At 34.0% G+C, this 19,481-nt stretch overlaps 1 protein-coding gene across 1 annotated transcript in view; it reads right to left on the reverse strand.

Moving 5' to 3' along the window:
* LOC128865347 (protein wingless) overlaps nucleotides 1-19,481 on the reverse strand; it is a 35,682-nt gene that overhangs the window by 7,624 nt on the left and 8,577 nt on the right. Inside the window, exon 3 of the mRNA XM_054105582.1 lies at nucleotides 9,693-9,994. Within this exon, the coding sequence (XP_053961557.1) occupies nucleotides 9,693-9,994 (302 nt within the window). The remainder of the gene's footprint in view (nucleotides 1-9,692; nucleotides 9,995-19,481) is intronic.

A 19,481-nucleotide genomic window follows, 5' to 3' on the forward strand; every position in this document is an offset into this window, starting at 1 on the left:
CAATACAGTCTATTGTATGATACTCGTACATAACCATAGCAGATTTATTAAAAAACCCGCACACGGTAAAAGCAATTTGTCACGCATACAATGCCCTTTAAGTAATTCAATAAAAATTTGATATTTTCTTCTTTAAATGGGCATTTTAGTGCCATTGCGGATGTTTCGCCTTGTAGTCGCCACCTGCTATAAATCTAGAACCCTACGATTTAAAATACATTTCGTATTCGCCGCTTTTTATTGATTGATTTGGAGTACAGTACACAGAAGCAATCACAAGAGAGCTCTTTCCATCTTTGGCTGTTATAGAAGTGGATTGTATATTGTAATTTTTAGTGTTTCCATGAACCATATGCGCAATATTATTTTTGATTAAGATAGCCGTGCCTCCTCTTTCTGTACCAACAGGATGTTTTGTGTGGAACAAATCATATTTTGGAATTTTTACGTAATATTTATCTGGCAAGTGTGTTTCAGATATTTAGAATATTTTTATCTGCTAGAAATACTTCCACTTCATAGCTGTGCTGGGTGAGCCCATTGGCAATGCAAATTGCAAGCAGTAGCGGCCTATTAATTTTGGAACATTCGGGAGCATGATTGTAAGCAGATTAAGTAGGTACAGTACCCATCTGTTCAACTAGAGTTCTGACCATTCTTTTCAGTTCTTCTCTTTTATTATTGTTCTCTTTATGTACAGTTGTTGATTGTGGTTTTTCTTGTTAACTTCCTTTGAAATACCCTTTTTTGGACAGTCAACGGTTAAGTAATTATCTACGCATTTAACGCATCCTGGGCTACGATTGCAAAAGTGTTTTGTATGTCCGTAGCGTTAGCTTCTTGTGCATTGTGGAATTTCGCACCGTTTTCTTGGTGCTTCAAATTTAATTTTTGTGTAAAGCAGATTATCACAAGCATATAACTCTTTATTTTTGCTGCCTCCTTTGAGGCTATTGTAGAACAAAGGAAGCGGTTTTTTTTTTTGACATTGACGCATATTGCAAATATTTACCACTTGGTGGCCGAGGTTTTCAATTGCTTGACACTCATCTGTGGGTGCCGAAGAATACATACCTTTGAGGACTATATTGAAGTTACGCTCTTGTTTTAATTTGTATGTATGGAACTCAGTTTTTTTCCACTAGGGCCGCAGTTATTGCAGTGAATTGTTTTGCTGACTGTGGTTGGATGGTAACTTCGCTTCCTCCATAAACTTTTAATACTAAGCCATCTACGGCTACATTTAAGAGTAGTTCTTGAAGTGGCTCACTCCAGATACAAATATTGGCGGAGGCCTAGGTTCCTTGCGCATTTGGGGTGGGAGAGTACTACAATTGATTTCCTCTTAGTCAAGTACTGTGAATCGATTTGAGTTGCTTGCAGAAGGCGGTTCTAGCCAGTAGTTGTCAAGCTTTGATATTTTGTTCTATTATGTGTATATTTACCTGGACTAGAATTCTCGCGCTTTGCAGACGTAGCATCTTCATTTGTTTTATGTTTTTTTTTTGTGATGCCTTTCGGAGAGGTCGGTTTATCATTGGTTGTTGGTGTCACACTCTGAGGCTTCAAGATTCTTTTTGGCTGCATGTTTGCGCAAGCATTTGTTTGTTTGGCGACTGAGCTGCGAACATGCCTTTATAAGCTTAAAGTAGTGGGAAATTGATGAAATCAAGTTTTACTGGCAGGACCGTTACAAATATGTTTTGCGTGTGGGCCAAAGAAATTTTACTAAAGTCTGTGCCTACTTTTAAAGATTTGGCAATTGCTAGCAACAGTATACATATTTACACACATCATCTGCTATGCGAAAGATGACTTGACGCTTATTCATGATTCTTATGTGTATATAGGTATGAATTCATGGTGAAGTGTTTTGCATTTTTAAGTACTAAAATCACAAGTAAATTCGTTTTATTTTCCGTTTCATTTTTTTATAAGTGGCACGGCTTTGCTGAGCTAGATTTCCGCCGAGCCGATTGCCTCCGTTTCCGATATTGATTCTATAGCAGTAATAATGTAAAATTTTGTTCAGATTTGAATACAAAACTAACTACAATACAAACTATGAATTCGCTGAAGAACTCTTTGAATGATTTTAAGCAGCTTTCCCCTGCACGATCTCAATGTTCAAATAAGTGCGCAATAGAAAAAATAGACAGCAGAAAAAACACTAATGGAATAGAAATTATTTATATGTTGTTTGTATAGTTAAAAGACAGCATACGTTTTTTTCTTTGCAGAAACTCAATATATCTGTTATCAATATGTCTTCGGGAAATCAATTGCAATTTCGTCGTAACGATGGGGAAAACTATTAACGCCACAAATAGTAGGAGGAGCTCAGCCAACCACCCAAAAAGGGTGTAAGCGCCTATTATATATTATATATGATGCTTTCCATTTCAATTCAACCGAATCATTCGGGTCACGTTCTTCGATTTCGTTGTAACTCAAATATGTTGCTCTCTAGTCAAAATAATGAGACACGTATTTTTTTGTTCGCCCGAAAAAAAATTTTTTCAAGAGTTATCGGCAATTTTGGGTTTCGGCTCAAAATCGATTTTTTTAATTATATAAGAAAATTTTGTTTTAATGCTCATAACTTAGCCAAAAATGAACCGATTTTAATAATTCTGGGTTTAAAATGATCGTCATTATTTACACGAGCGACTTAATGTAGAAACAATTGCAAAAAAGTAGTTGAAAATTTTTTATTTAGCAAAAAAGAAAAATATTTGAAATTTTTTCGAAATTCAATATTTCAAAAAGTGTATTTTTTTTTTGTAACTTTTTCCAAATCAAGATGACACCTCAAACTTCAATTGAGCTGAATGCCCAGTAGCTAAAATGAGTTGTTTTTGAGTAATGAATTTTTGAGTAAAAAACCTGTGTCGCACTTTTTGTTTTTTGGAAAATAAAAAATGTTCAACTACTTTATCGGATTTATTTCTACATGAAGTCGTTCATGTAAGTAATGACGATCATTTTGAACCCAGAATCATTAAAATCGGTTCATTTTTGACTAAGTTATGAGCACAGTTTTCTTTATGACTTTCGTTATCAAAAGTCCTTTAATTTTTTCTTTCTTTTTCTGTTATCGATTTCATATGTGAGAAAACTACGTGGAGGCCAGTGCAAACGTGTATTAATTATAGTGCACATATAACTGCAAGATATTATTGACGTAAACTACTTCCAGATGAGCTGATAAAGCAAACTATTTTTTTACTTTTACCTGGCTGACAAATTAATTTTCGATATACAACCCAAACTTCGAGAAAAACTTCCCCTGAAAAAAATCGAAAATTCATTTTTAATTTCCTCCTGCATAGCGATTTTAAACAGGCGCTATTTTCACATTTTGATATACTTATATATTCATGTTTGTTTCAAAATTAAATTGTATGTATTTTTGCTATGATAGACAGATTTCATAATTTAAAACGTTAGGAGAAAATAAAATACCTATATTGACAAAAGTATGAATCAAATGACACTCCTGCAATCGTTTCGCGTACTTGCAGTTTCAAATTTACCATAGGCTCCGAATGCTTTGCACTTAACTAAATTTGAAAACGCGGAAAATACAGCAATGCAATATGAAATCCTGTATTCAATAATGTTGCCTTCAAGTAAAAAAATTCCTTGTTTTTAAGTTTTTTTTCCAGACATTTTTAATGTTATATCTTTACTTTCAGCGGTTTTCGGGTTAAAAACATTTTTCTGCTTTGCTATGTTTTTTTCTAAGAGCTCGCGAATCTTTTAGAATATTGCTCTTCCGCATATTTACAGTTATAAATAAATATATATAAACTTCAAGAAAGTTCTACAAAAATTCTTGTAAAATTAGAGGCACTCGATTCATTCACTTCGATTATTACGATTAAAGTGGGACCAATCAGAACGGTATGTAATATTTCTCACCTCACCCTGATCTCCTAAACCTCTGTAACTGACGTGGTAATGTGACCGGCACGAGGAAATGGAAAAATTCGCTTGTACCGTTATTTACAAGTACAAGTTTTGCGCAAATGGTTTAAAGTGTTGTATGGACGATCCTTAAGCTCTTGGGCGATGGCTACTAACATAACGATCAACTTCGATTATTCCCGTGATTTTATCGACATTTTCGACGTTATCAACATTTTCTTTAACATCAAAAATGCCTGAACGGAATCAGCGAAACCAGAATCGGCACCATAAACACCATTCACAATTTCAGCGGCTTGGCTTCCATTTTTGCCTTTATAAAAAAACTGTAAAACGTACCAGATTTCTTCTTTTTTGACTTCCATTGTTGACACCCTGTATTTTTTTAATATGAAATAGCATTAACTTCACAACGAACATAAACTTTAAACTGTCTGATCGATACTTTACGAGATATCAATCAGTATAGCCATATACCGAGAAAATAATGGATTTCTTTTTCTCTAAACTGATATTTTCGAACGGGTACTTTGATTTCAACGAGTTTTATTACGTTTAAGATCGCAGATATCTTGTTTACTGTTTCTGTTTAAATCACGTTTAATTTTTAAGTGGCAGTACTACATCTGCTCATTGTCGCCGTACAAATTAAAAATATACAAGTGAATATTTAATTTGATGATATCGACGATTGGAGTTCTGCAGCCAAAATGCCGTCCTCCGTCTTAATAATTGCGTCATATAAACGTGTTTATTTTAATATTTGACTTTGCTGCCTGTAATCTACTGTCGCCGATAAGTGCCTCGGAGGCGATCGACATGAACACCCGGATCGTTTTGAGGAGAAATGTTTCTACAAGTCAACCAAGTCAGTGTTTAGGACTGAGAAACAATTACGCGGTATCTTTGTAACATTTTCGTACGGTCTCCTAAATAGCAGTGCAATTGCTTCGCTAAGTACTATTTCTTCTTGGTTCCATTTTTTCTTTGTTTTATTTCTTCTTCACTTAAACATAAGTCCAGACACTCACAGTTCTAAGAAAAAATCGATTGGAACTTTTAAATCGGCTTTGGGCAGATACTACAGTTGAAGGAAGAAGAAAGCGAGATAAAATGAGGAGAAAAGTGCCTAGTGTTACTTTATGAAATTATATGTAAATGGCAAAGTTGTTATATAATAATAAACAACAGTTGCGTGCTGCTATGGGCGCAAGTTCTAGGGATTAGACTGCGTTTACAAGACAGCTCTGGGTTGATGAGTAAATGAAGTATAGACCACCTTTTATTGATTCATATTTGAGCACAGCTGATTCTTTAAAAAAATGAGTGAGAAAATTATCACAGTGTGCGAATAATATCGCATTACAATCTATGAAATTCGATTCCTTTTACTTTAAATTTCTCTAACATACTTTTAGCTTATTCCCTTCAAAAATTTAAGGCTTGTATCCAAAATCGCTTACAGCTGTAGTTTTATTTTAAAATTTTTAAAAGAGCTAACTCTTTAAAATTCTAAGGGGTCCGTAAATAAAAAATTATACAAATAAAAATAAAGGCTGTGAATAATAACAGATGTTGATTGTGAAGTAGAAAACTCAACTCTAATATCTTGAAATTGTGCGCTATTTATCTGTTGAAACTCTTTTTGAAGTAATTTTAAGAAAATATTTGTGGAGTGCGAAAACACTGTTACATTTGTTATTTTCGTGATTCTGGGGCCTAACTCCGATGTGCATAATACACTTATTACTACATTTTCATTGTTTTTTTTTTTTTAATTGTCGAATGCCTGTAGTCGTTCACGCAACTGATGCCATATTAAAAAAAATCAGCACAGCATGAGCCCAATTTTTATGCGGTTATTGATATTTGCACAACAACTAAGGTAACAGCAACATCAACGAGAGCATGGTAACATAAGAGAAGGCCATCTCTATAACACGATCAATAAAGCTTAATACCGTGGCAACTTACATATTAATAACAATGCAAAAAAGAATTAAACGTAGAATGGGGAGCAACAGTATGAATGATCAGTTGACAAGGGAATGTAACTTAATTTTGAGACGATGTGTATTTATGTACGTACGAGTATAAGTACGTTTACGCTTGTGCTTTTATTTTTCCTTGTACGAGCGCTGGTATACTACAAGTACATTAATTGTCTGAAGAGAATTAAATGTAGCTTACTTCTAAAAATATATATAACTCACTTGGGTAAATAAATGACCCAATCGGATATTAATTTTGCAAGCAATTAACTGCTTCTTCAAAGTTGAAAACCCTCAGCACACAGTAAAAATTAAATTAAACCAGTTACGGATTATCTTCTTTGAGGAATTCATGTGCGTAAACATGTATATGCATAGGTATTCATATACGTTTCTTAGAAAGTAATTCCTCATAATACTACTTAATTATTAGCATAAACATTGACACTCGGAAGTAACTGCGTATAACTCGTTAAGTTATTATCTGAAGGCCCTTCGTGTATGACACATTAAATGACAAACGTTTGTGTACATATAAATGTTCTATACCTGAGAATGTATTTCTGTCAAAAAGCTTCTAGTAAAACCAAGCCAATCGCATTTGTGTGAATAAATCAAATATCAAACTTTAAACCGAAAGATCAGTTCGGCCTAAGCTATCAAGGTTATAGGCGCCACATTTTTTCCATTTATCAATATCATATACGATGAGAAAACTGCAACAAAGGTAATATATGTACATATATATACTTACATATGTTATATTAACATAAGCTTGTACGGCGTGCAGGGTATTAAAACTTCATTCTACTTATACTCGAAAATTTTATTCCTTTTTACGACCGCTTAAATTTTCCTATCAGCAATGCTGTCAACATATTAATATTGTTTAACAGCGAACCGCACGGTAGGAAACGAGTCCGTGTGTGGCAGACTTAAAAAGAGACGGTTGACCACCAACTTGCGTTGCGTGTTCGATAAAGGCAGTGTTGTGCGGTGTGTACTTACCGCCCCATGGAATTGGAGCAGCAACACAACTACTTCAAATAAAAACAGCGAAAAATATAAATCAAAAGTAAATGAACTATTACACATTTTACGATTTGAGCACAAATCTTCCATACATTCATGGACTAGGCTAAATACGAGTATGTATGTATGAAATTGAAAAACGTAACCGTGTATGTGTGTACAAATATGTGTGCAAATTATAAGCGGGTTAATGCTATTGGAAACTATCCATTAAAAATTGCGTAGCATGTAGTCTCAAAAAGATGTACTAGTAAATCCACTATCCAGCACTGCTGCAATTAACAAAGCCTGCAAGCGTGGCAATAAAATGTTAGCATTTACGGTCGGTATTGTTGCTATTAAAGGTACTAATTACCGTGAGGAATGGTGGCGGGAAGGGGCTTTGGGTTACCTAAAAATTGTCATTGCTTTCCACAATCTTTTTATTGCGAATCGGTGTTACCTACCTCAAAGAAACATAATAAGATGCTTGATTGTATGTATACACTTATATATGCATATATACATTTGTATATAAAAATTATTGAAGTTTTGAATGTCTCAACTCATATTACTGCTAGTTTCTCATGAAACTTGTCAAGTTATCTTGCTCTATAAAAACCGAAAGCTTTATAAAGGCATAACATTTTCAGTTTAAATTAAACAGTTTTCAAATTAAACGAAAAATGATTCTAATTCAATTAAACTACTTCTAAATTCAGTGAAACATTATTCAAATTAAATTAAACTACTTTCATAATTAATTAGACACAATTTCAGATAGCCCCGAGCTAAAAAATATATTTTCAATTATTGATAACTCCAAAGAAACGCAAAATATGGTGGACAATAGTGGATCTACCTTACAATTTTTACCAACTTTCTTTCGTATGCTGAAACCGAAGGCGTCACATTTTCTAATGATGTTTGTTTCCCGCGACAATGTCACATTTATTCCGTCTTCTTTTACCCTTTTTCCAGCATATTCATAGCGTTGTGTGTTCTTTTCCCAACCCATTGTAGTCTGACCAGGCGAAAGCGTAGCATTCTCTACCCTCTACAAAAAATTTGAGTGAACGGTGTTCAGCTGATTTTTGTTTATCCGTGTACACTGGTTCATCAAAATAGTTGTACAAAAGCTTAATTGATCAAATGAAGGTGAATCGTTTCATCTCATTACATTCAATGTATATATACACATATGGTCATTAAAATAGGTACGCTGCCATTATCTATCGATTTCCTTGTGCCGCTCGGAAAAGTTAAAGATATTACTGAAATTTCGTTTTTTTATAAATGAAATCACTGCTTCATTGTGAGTTTAAAAGACCCGTTATATTCTGTTGCGTTATTGGTTGCACAGATTTGTTTACATAAATTTATTCACAAGGACATACTTCAAGAAGTCTACCGTTTTTTGAGAAGAATATGCCACTTCGGTGGTTTTTATGCAAGATAGTGATCCGGCCGCCGTAGCCGAATGGGTTGGTGCGCGACTACTATTCGGAATTCACAGAGAGAACGTCGGTTCGAATCTCGGTGAAAACACCAAAATTAAGAAAAACATTTTTCAAATAGCGGTCGCCCCTTGGCAGGCAATGGCAAACCTCCAAGTGTATTTCTGCCATGAAAAAGCTCCTCACAAAAATATCTGCCGTTCGGAGTCGGCTTGAAACTTTTGGTCCCTCCATTTGTGAAACAACATCAAGACGCACGCCACAAATAGGAGGAGGAGCTCGGCCAAACACCCAAAAAGGGTGTACGCGACAATTATATATATATATATATATATAGTGATCCGAAATACTCCTCAATGTTAGTACGTGAACGGTTTTACAAAATAATGGTTTGGTCAAGCCAGTCCGACCAGAACCGCATTGAAAACCTTTGTGTATATTTAAAGAATCGAATCGGGAAGGAAACATTCACAAATAAGAAAATTTTGGCAAGAAATCAAAGAACTATGGTATTGCACTCCTACAGAAAACTATAAATTCTATGTCAAATTGAATACTAATTTGATCAAAAATTCGATAATTTAAACAAAATTTTTAATATTGTATAAGAATTAAGTTCTTTTTGTAGCATATATATTTCTATTTCGTACCTATTTTAATGACCACATGGATGTTTCCTTTTTGCTTCTATTAAGTTCTTAATTTTATATAAAAAAAGTTTCGTTCAATTACCAAACATTTTCCTAGCAAATTTCAATAATTTAAAATTTTTAATGAAAATTGGTCGAATTTCTATACATCCTGTTAAATGTGGGACACTTTGAATTGTATGGCCTTTGCTAAATGATGAACTATATTTTAATAAATATAGGATAACTGAAACTGAAAGACAAATAAGAAAATAGTCAAAACTTGTATTTATGTGGTGCTCTTATAATTTTGCAGCGGAGTATAAAGGTAAGCATACTTTGATATGAGTTTTTTTACTATGTATAACTTTTGACTATGGGTTTTTATTATTTCAGTTAAATAAAATTTCACTGTATTTGTAAATAATATGAATATAGTTTAGCTTAAGTTAAAAAAAAACATTTTGTTTAATTTGAAACGATTTCCAGTTAAACTGAAAATGCTATAACTTCTCAACACTTCTTAGAGAGTTGCAACATGCAATGAGATCATCTTAAAATGCGTAATAGCAAGCTAATATTTTCACAATTTTTTTAAAATTCCCCAATTTGCAGATTTAAGTTTTTTATGCGCAATAATAAATAAATATGCAATCGTGCAAAAGAATACTTACAGCTCGACCAGCTTCATTATTATGCAAATTCATTTTTTCTCTTAAATTGCGTCCACGTTCTCCAGTGTCTACGAAATCACGTGAGAATTTAAAGCCAAATCCAATATTATCCGAGCACCCTCCCCATTCCCAGTCGCGAACACCCGCTACGCTGCCAGCTTGGTGGCTCGCTTGGGGCGATCGCGACTGATGGCTATAATCACAGGTGCACGATTCAATGGAGCCTTCACTGCAAGCGCGCGCAATCGAATGTGTGACAGCGGCACTGGTGATGGCATAAATAAAGCCCGTCTCACGACAACCTGGAAGAAAATAAATGTTTATAAAAGAATAAATGAACAAAATGTAGAATAGATGCATATCCATTATGAATGTATGTACATTAAAGTGACAGCGAATAAAATATAAGCATACGTGTTTATGTGTACATTTATACATGTATTAGGGATGCCCTTCGATTCGTAAATTATATGTGGGCCATTCCATGTGACTCTCTTTGCTTCACATATTTTTTCGTTTCGCATCATTTCGTTAGCTTTATTTGTGTAAAAATATGAGATACAGTATGAGTATTTTATTATTTCCATATTATACGCGTAATTTCCATATTCTAGTTTTTACCTTTAAACAAATAATTATATTGACTTCTCTTACACTTCATTAGAAATTTAGGAGCAAATCATATATATTATTATGATTCATGTTTTTGTGCATAAAATACTTTTGCGTTTATCCGAGTATTTTTTCCTTGTTTGCATATTTAAAGTTAATAAAATAAAACTCGGAAATTACGTATGTCAGGAGCAATTGAAAAATATGTGTCTCTAGTGCACATGAAACAGGTAGTAGCTGTACACGAATGATAGAATGCATCGCATAGCACAAAAACAAAAGCAGCAATTGCATACATTTTGTTGTTGTCCTTGGTCAGCTGACAGTCTATCATGAAAAGTTCACAGATTCATACAAATCGCTTATTAGTTACAAGACTGTCATAATCCACCCACAAAAAATGCAATATACCTACATAAGTATGAAAATGTATCTTCACATACTTTAATCAGAGAGGCATAATAATCTGAAAACTTTCTAGCCGTTTCGGTCGACAAATGGGTTTTCGGGATTCCGACACTGTTGTAGCAAATGAATGATATCTATTTGACATTAATGCTAATCGAATCAATAATTTGCTTTTGGACATGATCGAAGTACACAAATATTGAGAGAAGGTACCGTGGCGTTTTGTCCTTCGTTTGTAGCACAAATCACATTTCCCCATATTATTTTATTTTAAGCGTCAAAATTATAAAATATTACATTTTTAAGCATAAACAATGTAATGTAAACAATGTTTGACGTTTTGGTATCCATTTAAGATAAAAATTATCAAATCAACTATTTTCCTGACACTACCTGTTCAACGTGCCTTGCTTGTCTAATATTCTTACCCAAAAAATGCAACAAAAATTATTCCTGCTTGACTTAGATAGAAGATCAAATATTTCACTCAAAATTTGAACTTTAAAAAAATTTGCCGTACCCCTGTCTCTCCACAGAATATATGTAGTTGTTATTCAGGCGTTCGGTATATAGTAAAAACCAGCGATGGACGATAAGTATTGCATATGAATTGATTACCTCTAGGATTACGATTTCTTTAACCGCAGTTTCAAACCTTTTGAATTAGAATTGCATTAATCGACCATCGAACGAATTTGAAGCTACAATTACAGTATGAACCATTAAACCGAATTTAGTATTAAAATGTTTGGAATTACTTTTTTTATATAATGTCGTAATTAAAGAAGAGTGCAAAGGCGAATTATCATACAATACATTCCCGGGAATATTTTCCAAAATAACACAGAAACAGTTTTTGTTTTATCATCGTTGATATTGTTAACATGTTTGCATTACAGATAAACAGAATAGTACAACTTTTTGCAAATTATGAGAAAATGAATCCGGAATTAAAAAAAAATTAGTTTGGTTAAAATCTAGTGGATATTATTATCGAATTTATGTTTTAGTATGCACAGTGAATTTTTCTTTATTATTTTTGTTTGTTTGTAGTTATGTAAAAATCTGTATTTTGTAAATGACGCAGTTTTTAATCTCTTAAGCTGCAAAACTTTATGAAGTAAATATGTATGTTTTATAGAAGAGATTTTTACTGATATATAATAAATAAAATAATAATTCTGTAAAAGTGACGGTCGCATAGCTGATGCCTGACAACCAGGAAGTTCCCAGGCTCGAATCTCCGGGCATGAAATACCAAATGATACTAAAACTTTTTTCTAATAACAGTCCCCCCGAAGCAGACCTCTGAATGTATAAGTATTTCTGCTATGAAAAAGGTCCTCATAAAAAAAATATCTGCGATTCCGACTCGGCTTAAAACTGTAGGTCCCTCCATTTGTGAAACAACATCAAGACGTACGCCACAAAATAGGACCAGGAGCTGGGCCAAACACCCAAAAAGGGTGTAAGCGCCAATTATATGTCAGAATTTCGAACTAAAAACAGTTATTGGGTCCTTACTCAATTCCAAGAAAAACGAACAGTGTTGCACAGTAGTATCACAACGGTCCTACAAGGTCTAAGTGAGCTCTAAGCCGACTGCCACAAAAGCCTAACCTAACCTAAACAATTTATAACATTTGGTAAAGATGCATTTCATTTGCAGCATCAGTTGGAAATTTCAGTAACACACTTAATAGATATATACGTAGAGTGTGCTCCTGTGTGATATATACATACATATATCGGTAGGATTATGCACCAGTTATATATTAATAATAGTACGTTTCACTTGTGCACTGACTTTTGTCACTAGTATACAAACTTGTGTTTGGATACTAATTGTAAACAACAACACAGCCTAATACGTACAATACCAAATATTGAAAATTGTCTCAGGATATATTTATAGCTTACATACATATATATATATATATATTAAGAAATATTTAAGAAACACACCGGGCGAAGAGAAACTCAATACATTTGCTTTCAATCGAGCACGAAATCTAAAATTACTTACCCAGCCATGATATTATTGAGCAAAGCAAATTGCTGCAACAATAGCGGTCGCCCCTCGGCAGGCAATGGCAAACCTCCGAATGTATTTCTGGCATGAAAAAGCTCCTCATAAAAATATCTGCCGTTCGGAGTCGGCTTGAAACTGTAGGTCCCTCAATTTGTGGAACAACATCAAGACGCACGCCACAAATAGGAGGAGGAGGAGCTTGGCCAAACACCCAAAACGGGTGTACGCGCCAATTATATACATATATAATTTGCAGCAATCGTTCCGATTGGGGCATAACAGAAATAAATCCTTTAAATGTGAGGCTGTGTTTTCTTTACGCCCAGATGTAACTATTTACGCGCAAGCGAAAAAGATCGTCATTGGCAATTTCCTATAATCGGCAATAAAGTTAATTTTATTCGTAGTACCTATTTCATAAGCGCATAGAAAACTGTGCGTTCTTGCTTTATACAAATTTTAAGGGCTGATACATATCCACCATAGCTCATTTTTAAAGCTCAACAATTTTCCTTAATTCCTTTGATGTTCTTAAACGTTGGATCATTACTAAGTCTGACTCAATTCCTAACATTACAATTCATATATGTATGTATGCATGTTTGAATGCACAATTACAATACAAACGAAGAATTTCACGCTATCTATTCATCTGATAATCAAAGTTTTTAGTCCAGCTTTGCTACATTACCAATGCAATATTCATGAGAAAAAGCCGTAAATACCTAGATACTTGTGCATGTCTCTGGAGAATAATGATACTTGTCTTCGAAAGACTGTTCAATATGACACTTCAAGTTATCATTGCCAAAGTGTATGGGGCAAATGACGTAGATAGAATACCGCGTATAGTAAATGTAAATTCAGAATATTTATTATTACGCATTATATCTGAAGCTACCACCGGTGCCACTTACTATGGAAAAGAATATTACAGCATATAAAAAGACCACACGGGTACTTTGTATTAACATGCTTCTACCTGTACAATGCGTATCCCCGTTTTGTAATTTGACAGTTTTACAGACAGTGATTTAAAGTAGAAGAGCTGGATATACAAGTACATATGTACGTTCATACATAGGTGCACAGAAAAGCTTTAAATAATTTCTTGTAATACGTACTTGAATGCGTAATATGCAGCATATACTTATGTATACATTTATGGAATATATGCGAAATTAACCTTAAAGGTATCAACCTATTGGGTGTTTTGAAAAATTTTTAGGAATCAGGCACTCTTGCTCAAAGTAGCTACACAGTAATATATTAATAAATTTTATATGAATGTGTATATGTGCATGCATATGTATATGTAAATAAATATAATAATAAAATACTTTATTGGATGTTTGGCCGAGCTTCTTTTCCGATTTGTTGTATGTCTTCATGTTGTTTTACACATGCCACCTCCGAATGGCAGATGATTTTTTATGAGAAGCTTTTGAGGGCGACCGCTACTAGAAAAAACCTTTTCCACGATTAAAGCTTTCCCTATTGCACGGTAATCCTCAAAGCGCACGCAGCGATTAACTTATTTTTTTACTTATATATGTAATAGATTTTGAAAGGTATGATAAATCTATTTAAAGTTAAAGTTAAGTCGCACAAGCTCTACTTGTGTGGGATAATATACTTACATATATGTACATTTCGATCTATTGTTCGAGAGAATTGAATATGCATACATGTATCTGAGAAATGCATGCAAATATAACTACTGATGTAAATGTATGTATTTAGAAATGGCCTTATGGACTTACCAAAATATTCAATATGTTCACAATTAAGCGTGTTTTCGTACGAAAGTGATTACTTGTATTTCACAGAAATTAGTATTTTATGCAGTATGTACTTCCATAGAGCAGTTATCTTCAACACTTCAAATTTCTCAGAAAAATAAATTTAAAAGGTATGTGAACTAAATTCATGCAACAATTTAACCTTTATCAAATTCAGTTCCAACTAAAACATAATAAAATTATTTACACTTGCCACACCGAAATGTTTGTTTTTAGTTTTGTTTTTGAATTCTTGGTATGAAATCATTCCAAATTTGATAAGCGGCAGACGGAAGGAAGTAACAAAGGCGCAAGTATTCTCATGGTGGCATAATCGTTATTACCTGCCTACATATAGTACATTGCGTGTATTGTAAATATTAACACTGATTGTAAACAAGTGTTCATGGGCATAGTGTATATTGACCAAGAACCCGGAACTTTTATTGTAATCGAAAAAATAACATAAAGGCGTGGTAGAGGTAGTGGAAAGTAATGCACATTCAATTATGTTTTGGTTTTAATACGTAATAAAAGAAAAACTAATCGCCTCTTCTAAAACGCATCAAATTGGAGGGCAAATATACATATAATACGTATTTATGTATGTATAATTCAAATTTGAATACGTTGCCTTGGATTTGGTTATAAGTTAGCTAAGCCGAACCGAAATGTTTTTGAAAAAGTATGATTGAATTTGACAGTGTTGTCATACGAAATATACTAATTTAATTATTTAGATGTACGTACGTATATGAGTATACGCGCATGTTTCCGAAACTAAAGCTGTGTGCAAGTAGGTCTGAAGTCTAGTACCTAGACTAATATTCCACTAGAGGTTTAAAGCACAGCTACAATTTAGGAAAACAGCTGCTAAACTGTGCGAGTTCGTTGGACAACCAAAACTGTTTGTTTTCAAATTGAAATTCGTGTGCTTTTATCATATACAGGGTCCGCCATATAACTTTACGGAATTAAAAATGCTATAAAAAAGAAACTACTCAATATTTTTCCAAACTGTTTTTTTTATTTTGAAGTACAATCCTTCCGGTTAATGATGGATCACAACTTCATTCATATGGCTGCCTCGGCTAGCCATGCACCATCCCATACGATCGGTCCAATTTTTCAACACATTTTCGATTGTATGCGGCTGTATTTCAGCTATGACATCGCGTATGTTGGTATTCAGTGCATCAATTGTTGCTGGTTTGTTGGCATAACACTGGTCTTTGACGGCACCCCAAAGATAGTAATCCAACGACGTCAAATCGCAGCTCCGAGGCGGCCAAACGATATCAGAATTTCGGCTGATAATGCGATTTTCGAAGACAGTGCGCAAAAGATTGATCGTAGCATTCGCTGTGTGGCAAGTAGCGCCATCTTGTTGGAACCAAATGCCACCAATATCCTCCTCTTCAATTTCTCGGAACAAAAATTCGTTCAACATAGCCCGGTAACGCTCTCCATTGACGGTTACGGCCACTCATCGCTCATTTTCGAAGAAAAATGGACCAATGATGCCTCTCGACCAAAATCCGCACCAAATAGTGAGTCGTTGTGAATGCATCGGCTTTTCTTCGAGTACGTGCGGGTTTTCTGAGCCCCAAATGCGGCAATTTTGCTTGTTAACATACCCGCCGAGATGGAAATGAGCTTCATCCGAAAAGATGATGACACATTCTGCAACATTACCATGATTTTCAAAGTAATGTCGCAATATTTCCCAGCATTCTTTGAGCGTATACACAACCATTTTCGTTCAGCGGAAGAATAAAACTAATTTTCTGTCAAATCAGATGATAGCTAAGTGTTGCCATTCTTCAAATAATACCTAGTTCAAATCCGTAACGATAGATGGCGGGCCCTGTACACATGCGTTTGCATATACAAAATGAAAAATTTTGTAGTGGCTCTGGGACTATTTAGCAATATAATAAATTTTGTGCCACTGCTCAAAAATCGTTGTGTATTTAACGATCACTCTGGCAAATTTGACAGTTCAATTTTGGTATGTTAAAAAATAATTGAAATTGTTTATATTCACTGCATTACCGACACTTCCCTACGATTTAGAATTTTTTATATTTAGCTGCACGATTTAGGTAGACGATCTCGCACGCAGCCGAATTATCAATTGTTCATCATTGAGAAGATAAGGACTATAAAACAAAATGTTTCAACAATGTAAATTTGTTGCTTTATACACTCTATTTACGAACTCTATGGTCGTGACATTAGTGCAGAAAATAATCAAACATAAGCGAAAGGATGTGGAAACAGCAGTGCATGTCACCGCCCATTTGTATTCTTTTTTTGTGCTGACCAATTGCTTTAAATATATGTACGTAAATGTCACTATTATATGTGAAGTGGGCGCGGTTATTTACCAATTTCTCTTATTCTACTATTCTTAATACCAACCTAACTTGAACTAGGGATCATAAGTGAACCGAGTTTCATTGAAATATATTAATTTTGCTAGTTATCATGCGCACGAACTTACTAACAGAGACGACTAATATGATTCCTTTCATTATTCTGAGAATTTTGGTACATGTCCCCATCTGTTCCTTCATGATGTTATATATACAACCGTTATGGGGGAAAAATCCAATACCCTTGTGCCCAAGTAGGCGCTGGTATAAATAAGAATTCAAGTTGAGCAAGTGTAGGTAAATTTATGGTATAAAATTGATTTTGAAAATTATGAACGAAAATTTTTCTTCAAAACTGAGAAAAGTTATTTTTGCGGGGTTGTTCAGCTCTAAAAGTTCAATTTGAAGATGCAACAAATGCCACAGACATATGGGAGGGTGTTGGAGGATATGGTGTCCTTGGGAGGAACAGTAAGTAATAATTTTACTGATTATTACTTCAAAATAAATAATTATTCTCTTTTTAGTATTTTAAAAGATTACTGTAGTCGAATAAAGCAAAGAGGGCTACAACTAATCGCACAGGTTTATCCCCATGCAACGCTCCATACATTAAGTTGGGCGATGATTGTGTAGATTGTAACTAAAACGTATTTGCCACAAACTAATAACCGAATGAGTTGGTGCGTGACTAGCATTCGGAATTCAGAGAGAACGTAGGTTCGGATCTTGGTTAAAGACCAAAATGAAAAGAAACGTTTTTTCTAAAGCGGTCGCCCCTCGGCAGGCAAATGCCAAACCTCCAAGTGTATTTCTGCCATGAAAAAACTCCTCAGGCACCTCCACACTTTCAGAAATTTGAAAACATTTGAAATTTATGTATCAACACATTTTTGTATTAATTAAAAACTTTGCTTACCAATAGCATTTTTCAATTCGTAATTTACTTCAATAACTATTGACTTGATATTTGTGGAAATGTGATGCCGAATATTTTTAGGGAATATAGACAATAGCAACCTGCGTTGTTTCATGTAAGCGCAGATGCGCATGCGTGTAAAAAACATGGCTAATGACAATTTATGTCAGTACTGCCATATCTGAGTTAACCGAGTTGGGGTGTTCTTTTACAAATCTTGTACAAAAGAATACGGCAATTGTATATTTGTCACTTTTCAAAAAACTGGCATATATCAGACATAGATTGTCTACCTATTGCTTTTACATATCTTTTACTAAAATACATACATTCATATTATGAAGGCGCAAATATTGAAACAAAGACAGATAGGAGGGTATACAGTTCAGGAAATATAACAAAAATCATTTACTCACTCCAAAGCAAGAGAAGGGAGGAACACACAATAAACATTATTGCGATGGTTTGCCAAAGATAAGAAAAGGGCATGCACACCTGGCTGATATGCGCAAGCGTACACTGAGAGCTTTCACATTGGTTTGTCACCTTGTTCTTGTACGCTAAAAAATTTAAATTTTCGTACGTATAGACATAAATACATGTATTTAGGAGTGCGTATACATATGTATTGTATACATCTACGTACGTAAGTAGCCATCAACTACGGGACATTCCACGCACAAAAAGTTAACGCAAAATTGTACTTATATATATTTTATCTAGTATCTTTAAATACATATATAGTTAATAGACAAGTTTACAATAATACAGGATAAGCACAGCTAAGACGATAGTTTCTTTAGTTCAACATGCCATTGAATATATGAAAGCGATATAAATTTGTATGTAAATATATTAAACAACACTGGCAATCTCAAAAACTGCAACTATGTAATATATTATTCAGTTGGAATTGAAAAAAATTAAGCAAATTGTTGTAAAATATATTGAATACCAAATTTTAGCTTAAGCGAGTACTACAGTACCTCTGCTACAAAAATTTGGATTTAACCGGCCAAAAATAACGCATTTGACATTTTAATAGTTTGCCACTGTAGATTAAAATATTAATTTAAAAATAATTATCTTTATAACTACATATGTATATAGGTATATTTGCACTTCACTGAGATATTAGCAACAAATTGAATTTAATTTATTTATTTGCTTTATAAGTAAAGTAAAACACGATGTCATGTAAGAGTAAATATATATATATATATGTATATATAATAGGGCGGGTCGATTTAAAAATCGATCATTGCTCTGTGAAAATCGTATTCTAGGGATCAAAATAAGAAACTTTGCCCAAGGAACCATACCTCTAAAACGAATTCCGATGTCCGCCAATTTGGGTCGAACGAAAAATCCCACTTTGACCCATTTAGAGTACTCCAATCGAGTCCAAATGTATGACCGACCCCCACTAACTTTGGACGGCCGATCCACCCATGCCAGTGGAAATCCCCTGGGGGGTCCCCATACAATCATTTCAAAATATCACCATGTTTGGCCTTTACATGAGAAAAGAAACTAAAAAGTTCGACCCAACTAATTAATACTAATATGGCTTTATTATAGAATTAAATTAAGTATAAAATATGACTGACACTAAAGGATAGGGGCAAAAAGGAAGCTTGAACGAATAAGACAAAATGT

This window comes from Anastrepha ludens, chromosome 5, assembly GCF_028408465.1.
Source record: "Anastrepha ludens isolate Willacy chromosome 5, idAnaLude1.1, whole genome shotgun sequence".
NCBI classification, from domain to species: domain Eukaryota; kingdom Metazoa; phylum Arthropoda; class Insecta; order Diptera; family Tephritidae; genus Anastrepha; species Anastrepha ludens.